The sequence below is a fragment of the Corylus avellana genome, chromosome 11, assembly GCF_965113065.1.
Source record: "Corylus avellana chromosome 11, dhCorAvel1.hap1.2, whole genome shotgun sequence".
NCBI lineage: Eukaryota > Viridiplantae > Streptophyta > Magnoliopsida > Fagales > Betulaceae > Corylus > Corylus avellana.
In genome coordinates, this window is record NC_142500.1 from 14,870,881 (window position 1) to 14,882,156 (window position 11,276).

Sequence of the window (11,276 nt, forward strand, 5' to 3'; positions counted from 1 at the left end):
GGTGACCGAGCAGTCAAACCCGATAAGCCCCTCCGTGTGTCATTGGGCCACGTCAGCATACTGGACATGGCCACGTGTTGATTGCAGCCCGTGGGTCCCTCTTCCCCTCTCTCTCCTTCTATCATCATCGTCGTCGTCGTCGTCGTCGTGCTCAATCAATCCCAAAAACCCATCTCTCAGTTTTTCAGTGCCCCCATTTATTCAAAATTGGATGAGAAGCCCATCATGGGCCGGGCCCACCAGGGAAATGATAGCCTGTGTGGGTCCCTCACATTGCCAAGAGTGTGTGTGTGTGGGAGAGAGATGGTGACAGACTGACCGTCATATCAGCAGCCCCCATCCTATAAGAAGAATTTTTCAAGTGACCGTGTGACATTTGAGTGAAAATCATTAGATTTTAAGGTGCTTTTTCTACTTCAGTAAAAAGCATTGTAGCCGCTTTTACCGGCCGACACGTGTCAGTGAGTAAGTGACGCCCCTTGGACGTGCACTACCCTCCATTTGGGGGAGCGAGTATCGTGTGTTGTACAGTCGAGGGAGTAAGGTGAGCGCTGTGTTTTGTTTTCTTTTTTTCGGTGGTAAATTTTGTGTGCGTCGTTAGCAAAGATTCACCTTTCTTTCCTCGACAATAAAATATCCAAATAACTGTAAAAACTGATTAACCGGTAAATCTTTTGCTTCACACGGCTATTTTTACATGTTTTTCGGGTGTACGTCAGCTTTAATGATTGGAAACTACTAGAAAGGGTCGGCAAATTAAATTGACGATATATTGGTGTCTTGCTCAAAACATTCTTTAATTAGCATGGATTGAAAAGGGCTAATTGTGTTCAACCATTCATTAATTGGGGAAGCTTTTCATCAAGAGAAAACTAATCAAATTTTGGTTTTAAAAAATTGCATATATCCATCTTGACATTCTTTTTGGAGAATTTGAGTGGGTTCATTTGATAAAATCTTTTAAATGGTACATTTTATTTTATTTTTAAATAGTATTTTGATGTGACATAAAAATAAAAATAAAAGTATTTTATTTAGAATTTTAATGCTTTTATTTTTATTATTATTATTATTATTATTTTTTTAAAAAAAGAAGAAAATTCTTCAAAAATCATAGGGAAACGAGGCTAATGTTTTTATGATTTGTAGTAAAATTAAGAAAATTGAATGCATACCATACCCTTAGGGTCATACTCAGGATTTTTGGTGTGAGGGAATGATTTTTTTTTTTGTTAAGTTAAGGAGATAGACTTATATAAATACAAAAGCATATATATATATATATAATCTCTCTATATGTGTGCTATATATATAATCTCTCTATATGTGTGCTTGTGTGTGTTTATATAGAATAAAAGCTTATACGTCTTAAATTTAATCCATTGGCATTACAAACACACAATAGCATAAACAACTAGCAAATAAACTAAACACGATCTATATATAGGGGACACGAAAACCAATGCTTTTGACCTTGAACTATTTTTCCTAATAAGATCTCCTGAAGCCTCCAACAACAATAATGTTGATCCGAGTCGAGCTAAAATAATGGTGCGCTCATAAATGATTAGATCATTTAACTTGTGATGTAAAGACAAATATTGTGAACTTAAATGATTGCAAAATAACCACTCAAAAGACGAGTAGCCCAATATGATGAAATATATATATTCATCATATTAGGCTACTTGTCTTCCCAATATGGGATTAAGGTGTTACAAATTCTCCACTTAAACCCTAACGTCCTCGTCATGGCCATATCATGTAGTGCTAATAGTGCTAATTGGTGCATTACTAAGTGGCGTTGATACCATTTGTAACAACCCAAAGAAAAACGTTAGCCACATCTGTGCTATCACCCCAAAATAACTAATCAATTTGAAACTTCTATAAAATCACTTATAAAATGTCAGTTTCACATAATAAATTAGTAATGTGAGATTTAGCACCCATAAGCATCTCTTATAAGGAATGTATGTTACTTGTGGGTTACTTGTCTTTTCTATATGGGACAAGGGCGTTACAAACACCACACACTAAATTAGGGTTAAGGACATCCTAGTTTATCCCTAAATGTGTTTAGTAGAGTTAGATTAGTCTTACATCTCAATAGAAGGAGAAAAGTGGGATTTTTGAATGCTTAGAGTAATTTATGCGTAAACTGTCGAACGATAGGTATCAATGAAATAGGAATGTCATTCGAACGTTCCATGGAATGTTCTAACTGTACACTTATACAAAAAGTTCGAACGATACTATAAAACGTCATAATTATGACATTTTGCCTTTGAATATCTAACGCTCCCAATATTAATTAACTACGATAACTAATTTGGAATTATCAAACACTAACCAAAAGGACAACCGCTCCTCTCACCCATACAATTTACATGTCATTGAGGCTACAATTGCCCATAAGAGTTGTCGCACACCTTCCACTCGTGCCTTTAGTACTACCTTGCACACCTTCCACTCGTGCCTTTAGTACTACCTTTCTTACTTTACGTGACAAATTTTGGTATTGGACTACTAAGCCTAAGTACAAGGACGAAACTAAAAATTTAGGTCTAGGACGTAAAAAAAAAAAAAAAAAAAAACTTTTTGAGAGTAAAACATTAATATTAGAAGGTAAATATGAGAAAAAAATAAAAATAAAAATGAAAGAGCTACTGCCTCACCCATACACCAAAGTGGTCATGGCCATTAACATGGTAAAGAGAATGTCATCCGTAATTGTCACCTTCTATGAACAAATTCGTTTAAGAGAAAATAGAATGATTCGGTAAAGAGAATGTCTGCCAATTACGAAACTAACCCTCAAAGCCTTTTGTTTTCATCGTGACGACAGTTAAATCTGTTCCCAAAACACTCACGTTTATCTACCACGTCACCTAAAAAGCACCTGAAATCTTTATATTCCCTTTCTACCCCCACTTATGTTTCTCGGAAGCCCTTACATGTACATCAGGTAATTTTATGATCTGGCAAAGGAATTACTAGATTTGCTGCCAACACGTGTGGGTCCTCAACTTCATTCCCTCTTACTCCAACAGTAAAATCTTGACCGTCAAAGCTAAGCAACGGTTACGATTGAGAGGAACCGTGGGACCCTTATGTACAGTACCACAAACATATATTTGCGTGCGCTAGTAAGACGCCGCCCCACCTGTCCCACTGCGCGTGCAGTCACGAAGCATGTACGGCAGGAGCGTTTTGACACGCGCTATGTGAGAGAGTATTAGAGAATTTTTAATTTTCAGTACCAAAACAGAAAATAAAATTAAAGTGTTGGCAGTTCATAAATCTATTGGTGTACAAAATTTACTATGAGAAATAGTACAATTACAATTAAAATAGTTAAAAAAAATATTTACTTTATATGGTTAAAAATGAATTTCTCTTTGCATTTTTAGATTTACAGTCAGGGTCCTTCTTAGGCTTTTATTATATTTGAACTATCTTAAAAATCATATATATATAATAAAGCTTGAGAATTATATTTAATGCATATCAGGAACTATTTACAGTTTGTTCAAAAAAAAAAAAAAAGGAACTATTTACAGTCAATTACTCAATAAAATTTGACAACAATGAGATCAAATATGTCAGGTCTCCAATCTCTCAAGGCATTTACACCATGAATACTCAATGAGTAATGCTATAATTTCTGCTCATTTATTACATTCATGATATACAGGCTAATACGACGTGTTTTAAGTGATTTACATTGTCACTTAAACACATCATGTTAGCGGGCATAACACGAGTGTGAAGAAATACGATACTTAAAAGAGTACGCTATAGATATGAGAAATGATTAGTATTAATATTTTATCAATATTTTTTTTCTTCATATTATCTTACGAATCAATCATTATATTTGTAGACTTTTATGGACCTTACATAAGTCAATTATGGGTTCCACAAATCTAATGGTTAATCTATTTAATTTATAAGAGAATATAAAAAAAAAAAAAAAAAACAAACAAACAAATTATTGACACCAATCATTTTTTATAAGGAAATGTTAGATGTTCTTTTAGTGTTCTCTTACTGGTTGGTGTTAACTGTGATGTGACTTTTAAAATAACTGTTGATGAGCCTTGGATGAGCCAGTCTTTTTTAAAAAAAGGTTGATCATAAAACGAAAGAGAAATCATTTCATGATTTAGAGTAGTGATAATCATAACATCATGAGTGAACAGTCAATCACACTGGTGTATTATAATATTATTATATTATTAAAAAAATAATATTATAAAATATACCAGCGTGAGTGACTGTACGCTCACTCACGTTGGTGTTATGATTATCACTACTCCATGATCTGATATCATATAGTTCAAAAAATTGCGATAATATATATTATATTAAATATTTTAAATTAAATTTGAATAAAGAAATAGTTTTGTGATTGGACTAATAAGTCCCCGACCATTTAGGGCGTTTTCCCGTATTTATTGCTGAGTGGTGATGGTAAAATAGTCTGTCCAAAATGCTAGATCTAGTATTAAAGACTCTACAGAAAGCCTCTATGAAAGTGTCGTATTTGTGTCATTAACGTACCAAAAAGTAGTATTTACATTTTTTTTTTTGAAAAAAGGGTACCAAAATGAGTACTTTCTTTGCTGTAGATGAAGGTGATGCCACACGGTCCACACCAATTTGTTTGACAAATAATTTTAGAAGGAAAAATGACGAAGGAATCATTGATGAGATAAAAAGTACAAATGAGTTTTAAATTTTTATGAGAGAAAAGTGAAAAAAAAAAATTATTATTTAATGCCAAGAAATGTCTCACGTGCAGGCTCAAATTTTATTTTTTATATAAATAAAGTTCAACACGTTAAGTATTTAAATGATTTAAATGAAAATGAATTGACATAGTCAATGTTCAAATTCAGAATTTTTGATTATAATACCATATTAAATCACTACTTATTATAAAAATTTTAGCTAATAAAAATAAATTAATTTAATCATTTAATTTATATTCTAACAAAAAATCATTTTTTTTAATATTCCTATTAAAAAAACCATGTTTTTTACACATGCTAATTAAAAAAAAGAGAAATGATATATACTGCACCTTCATTTTACTGCGTTGATGTGATCGTGCTTATCAACTATTAATTTTTTTTTTTTTAATAATGACTGATCCAAAAGTTAATGAGCACTATCACGTAAATCTGGTGGTATATAACATATATTACTCATTAAAAAAAGAGACCTACTATTTAGTACACTGATCTAACAATTGATTTTTAAAATAGAAAATTGGGAGAAGGATATAAGAATACAAAAAAAAAAAAAAAAATTCTCTTAAAAAATTATGTCCTTCTCACATGTTAAAAACACATGTGACAATTTCATAGTCGAAACTAAAAAGAAAAAAAAAATTATTCCAACCAAAATTGAAGAAAATTAATGTTGATAATAAATGGGTAGAGTACATTGTCATAGTAGGGAACATGATTCTCTCTCGTTCATTTATCAGTTAGAGTGAAAAGATATTTTTATCTTTTCATTTTTTAATAGAACAAAAATATTTTTGTACCATAACTAACTGAATTAAGATCCTCCAATACTATCATTAGAGGATCTTAATTCAATGCCTCTTCTGTTCAAATAAAATGGAGAGGCAATGAATTAGGATCCACTAATGATGGTTGTAAGATTTTCCCTGATATTTAAGAAATCAGTAAGGCGTAATAGAAAAGCACCACTCTCCAACAAGCTGCCAAAAAAGGAGTTAATTAATCCTCGTGAACAAAAAGACATTTAATTAAACAAAGGAATCTCCATTAATTGACAGTAATGGACCAATCCTTCATCACACGTACGCAGAAAGCTAGAGAGACAAAGAGACAGTTTTAGAGAGAGAAAGAGAGAATCAAAGAGCATATGAATGAATGAATGAATGAAAGAAAGAAAGAAAGACTTCTATAAAGAGAGAAACCACTTTTAGCATTAACAAATTATGCCCATCATCCCCTAATCTCAGCTATTTTGCGCACCACTAACACAACATAGTCAGACACAACATCCTTAAACAAATAAAATCCAGGTCTTGTTTTCTGATTCGGCAGCAATTTTTTACTAATAACAAAATCACTCGAAATCTCAATCCAGTATGAGAAATGCCATACATACTCTCAATACTTATTATATTTTCGTTGAGAAAGGCTAGAGGTACCAAATCTTTTATGACAAAAATGATCTGGAACGTATTCATTAGAAAGAAAAGAATAAAAGATAATTAATCAAAAAACATGTTACGACTACTAATGAAAAAACTTTATATCATTTTGGTACTTATCTGTTGATAAAAAGTTTAGTACTCTCACTATTTATTGTTTATTATTTTATCGATAAATTTTGTACTATCATGTCAGATAAGAGCATTTTAAAATGAGAAATGTTAGAGTAATTCTAGAAGTCCCTCTTGTATCCCTCTAAAAATTATGTGGCTCTTAAAATTACTATTTGATCAAAATGATCAATCACAAGCTCAATAGTGATTTTAAGAGCCAATCATCCTGGAAGAGACACAATAGGGACTTGTAGCATTACTCAAAATATTAGAGGTTAATATTTTTCTTATATTTAGTTTATCTCATCTTATAAATCAATTATTAAATTTGTAAATTTATATGGACCCTACAAATCTAATAATTTATCTATTAAATTTGTATAAAAATATTAGCTAAATATAAAAAACTTATTAACCCTATCAATTTTTTTTTTTTTTTAATATCATTTTGGGAATATCACTCTCATCCGTATTGTTGGTAAATTAGTGAGGAGGAGGAGGAGGAGGAGGAGGATGGGGGTCACATGGCATGTGAGCAACAGCTGTGTGTACTGTTCTCCACTTGATAAATACCCTTCTTACCTTCCTTACTCAGACTTTTGACTCCTTTGAACGCTCTCTCTCTCTCTCTCTCTCTCTCTCTCTCACTCCAAAGCACCAAGCCTACTTTCTCTTTGAAGATCAGAGCTTTCTCTAAGCTCTCTCTAATGGCAGCTCTGATAGCCTAAAACCACCTACTCATTTCAAAGCCTCAAAATGAAACCATTCTGCCCCTCAAACTCCCACTTCTCTCTGTTTCTTCTCTCTCTCACTTTCCTCTCTTTCCAAGCCTCGCCAGCTTCCACCTCCTCCGCCTCACCCAGCAGAGAAACCCAGCAGCTCATCAACTTCAAAGACGGTCTCCCGAACCCGGCCATCCTCCCCAACTGGCTCCTCAACGGAGACCCATGTGCCTTCAATGGCATTTCCTGCAAAGACTCCCTGGTTTCCTCGATAAACCTCAGCTTAGTCCCTCTGCACGCCAACTTCAGCCTCGTCTCCGCCTTCCTCCTCTCCCTCGACCACCTCGAAACGCTTTCTCTGAGACTCACGAATCTCAGTGGCGCTGTTTCTTTCGTCCCTGGATCCAAATGTAACACATTGTTGACCGCCTTAGATCTCTCTGAAAACGGCCTCTCCGGCTCTGTTTCCGACCTCTCCTACTTGGGCGGTTCTTGCTCCGGCTTGAAATCCCTCAACCTCTCCAGCAATCTCCTCGAGAACCCTTCTTCTTCTTTGAAAGACGCGCCCAAGCTGGATCTCCGGGTTCTTGATCTCTCTTTCAACAAGCTCTCCGGCGCAACCGTTATCCCATGGCTCTTTCCCGCCGGTTGCAGTAGTATGCAATGGTTGTCGTTGAAGGGAAACAAGCTCACCGGCGATGTAACAACACTCTCCACTTGCGAGACTTTGCAGTACCTGGACCTCTCCTCCAACAATTTCTCTGTGGGTATTCCTTCTTTCGGGGATTGCTTGGCTCTGGAGCACCTCGATATCTCTGCCAACAAGTTCTCCGGCGACGTCGCCCACGTTCTCTCATCGTGCGACCACCTCGCCTTCTTGAACATCTCCAGCAACCTGTTCTCGGGTGCCGTTCCGGCGCTCCCGGTCGGGAACCTCCGCCTCCTCTACGTCGCCAGCAACGGATTCGAGGGCGAAATCCCCGCGTGGCTTGCCGGCGCGTGTACTTCCGGCGGCCTCGTGGAGCTTGACCTCTCGTCCAACAAGCTCAACGGTACGGTCCCGAGCGGTTTGAGCGCTTGTGCATCGTTGGAATCATTTGATATATCCGAAAACAACTTCTCCGGTGACCTACCGATCGAAATCTTTGCAAAGATGAGCAACTTGAAGAAGCTGGACTTGTCGTTCAACAACTTCCACGGTCCTTTGCCGGATTCTTTGTTGTCGAAGCTAGTCAAATTGGAGACGTTGGATCTTAGTGCCAATAACCTTTCCGACCAAATTCCCAGCAGTCTCTGTGAAGCTCCTGATAATATCTTGAAAGAGCTCTTCTTACAGAACAATCAGTTTATTGGGTCGATTCCGGCGAGTTTGAGCAACTGTTCTCAGCTCGTCTCGCTGGATTTGAGCTTCAATTACCTCACCGGAACCATCCCTTCGAGCTTGGGGAGGTTGTCGAAGCTCCGGGACTTGATCATATGGCTGAACCAGCTACATGGGGAAATCCCACAAGAGCTCATGTACATCCTGACGCTGGAGAATCTGATTCTTGACTTCAACCGGTTGACGGGGGAGATTCCTTCCGGGCTAAGCAACTGCACCAGGCTAAATTGGATCTCCTTGTCGAATAACCAGTTGAGCGGCGAGATTCCAGGGTGGATTGGGCAGCTTTCGAACCTTGCAATACTCAAGCTGAGTAACAATTCTTTGTACGGGAGGATTCCGCCAGAGCTTGGAGACTGCAAGAGCTTGATATGGTTGGATCTCAATACCAATTACTTGAACGGGACGATCCCACCTGCGCTTTTCAAGCAATCTAGAAATATTTCCGTGAATTTCATAAGCGGGAAGACGTATAAGTATATCAAGAATGATGGGAGTAAGGAGTGTCATGGGGCTGGGAATTTGCTCGAGTTTGCCGGGATTAGGCCTGACCAGCTGAATAAGATTTCCACCAGGAATCCGTGCAATTTCACTAGAGTATATGGAGGTAAGCTTCAGCCAACATTTTACCACAATGGGTCTATGATTTTTCTTGATATTTCGCATAATATGTTGTCGGGTGATATTCCAAAGGAGATTGGGAGTATGTTCTATCTGTATATATTGAATTTGGGCCATAACAATTTCTCCGGAAAGATTCCACAAGAGCTTGGGGACTTGACGGATCTTAACATTCTTGATCTCTCTAGCAATAGGTTTGAAGGGAGTATCCCGCAATCCATGACTAGGCTTACCTTGCTTACGGAGATTGATCTGTCCAATAATCATCTTAGTGGAATGATTCCTGAAATGGGTCAGCTTGAAACTTTCCCAGCGTCTAGGTTTCAGAATAATTCAGGACTATGTGGGTATCCTCTGAATCCCTGTGGGGCGAATTCGGATTCGAGTTCAAGTTCCCAGCATCAGAAGAATCATCGGCGGCAAGCATCCCTTGCAGGGAGTGTGGCAATGGGATTGTTGTTCTCCCTTTTCTGTATCTTTGGTTTGATAATAGTTGCTATTGAAACCAGGAAAAGAAGGAAGAAGAAAGATGCGGCGTTTGATGGTTATATTGACAGCGGTTCCCACTCCGGCATGGCCAATGTCAGCTGGAAGCTAACTGGTGCCCGGGAAGCGTTGAGCATCAACCTTGCCACATTTGAGAAGCCCCTCCGGAAGCTCACTTTTGCAGATCTTCTTGAAGCAACAAACGGCTTCCACAACGACAGCCTTATCGGCTCCGGAGGTTTTGGCGATGTGTATAAGGCGCAATTGAAAGACGGAAGCATTGTAGCTATCAAGAAACTAATACATGTGAGCGGACAGGGTGATCGGGAATTCACTGCTGAAATGGAAACCATTGGGAAAATCAAACACAGGAACCTTGTCCCTCTTCTGGGCTACTGCAAGGTAGGAGAAGAAAGGCTCTTGGTTTATGAGTACATGAAGTATGGAAGCTTAGAAGATGTTCTACACAACCCGAAGAAAGCCGGGATCAAGCTGAGCTGGTCTGCGAGGAGAAAGATTGCCATTGGGTCTGCGAGGGGATTGGCTTTTCTGCACAATTGCATCCCACACATCATTCACAGGGACATGAAATCCAGCAATGTCCTGCTTGATGAAAACTTGGAAGCCAGAGTCTCTGATTTTGGAATGGCCAGGCTTATGAGCGCAATGGATACCCATTTGAGCGTCAGCACTCTTGCAGGCACTCCCGGCTATGTCCCTCCAGAATACTATCAGAGCTTCAGATGCTCCACAAAAGGTGATGTCTACAGTTATGGTGTAGTTTTGCTTGAGCTGCTAACCGGGAAACGACCAACGGATTCGGCTGATTTTGGTGACAACAATCTTGTGGGGTGGGTGAAACAGCATGCCAAACTGAAAATAAGTGATGTATTTGATCCGGAGCTCATGAAAGAGGATCCCAGCATTGAGATGGAGCTTTTACAGCACTTAAAGGTTGCCTGCGCTTGCTTGGACGATCGCCATTTGCGGCGTCCTTCAATGATTCAAGTCATGGCAATGTTCAAGGAAATCCAGGCAGGGTCTGAGATTGACTCTCAGTCTACCATTGCCACCGAAGATGGATGTTTCAGGTCAATTGAAATGGTAGAGACCATAAATGAAGCCCCTGAACTAATCAAGCAGTAGCTCAACAGTTTCAACGAATTTTCAAGAGCATTCTTTGGAATTAAGAAAGAAGAAAAGAAGGTGGAGATGATTTTGTCACCTCCCCCAATTTTTTCCCTCTTCTTTGGCATTTCAAATGGCATAAAAAAACTGCTTCTGTATCTTTTACCATTTAATGTATGTAATCTTTGTTATTTATACATAGAAGGTTGTTAACTTGTTATAAAAGGTGTATATAACAGTTTCAGTAGTCTTGCTGCTTTGGTTCTTTCTTAGATTTTCCTTCATAAGTGAAGTTTTCCTTCATATTTAATCCTCAAAAGTCCAGTGATGGTGACTGAGTGGAGGGTTCTTTTGGCCCTTTCTTCTGCCTGCTTGATTTGTTTTCTCTCTCCCTCTCTCTTTCTGTGATGCTCCAACTTTTGTTCCATTTTTGTAATATAACATAATCTCAAACCATGTCTCTTTATGTTTCATCCCACTAACTAATACACATTTTCTTGTTAAATTATTATTATTCTCCCAGTTTCATGTTCTTCTTTCTTTGTTTTCATTGGTGATCTCTCCTTTTCCAAAATGGTCTCCAACATGCATCCTTCCTCCATAGTGTTGTGGGGATTATTAGGCT

The 11,276-nt window shown here is 37.7% G+C and overlaps 1 protein-coding gene across 1 annotated transcript; it reads left to right on the forward strand.

Annotated features, from left to right (window-relative positions):
- The first annotated feature begins 6,927 nt into the window (after positions 1 to 6,927).
- Positions 6,928 to 10,911, forward strand: BRI1 (Leucine-rich receptor-like protein kinase family protein). Its single transcript, XM_059576015.2, has one exon. The coding sequence runs from the start codon at positions 7,070 to 7,072 to the stop codon at positions 10,667 to 10,669; it is 3,600 nt and encodes a 1,199-aa protein (XP_059431998.2). The 5' UTR covers positions 6,928 to 7,069; the 3' UTR covers positions 10,670 to 10,911.
- The last annotated feature ends 365 nt before the right edge of the window (positions 10,912 to 11,276 follow it).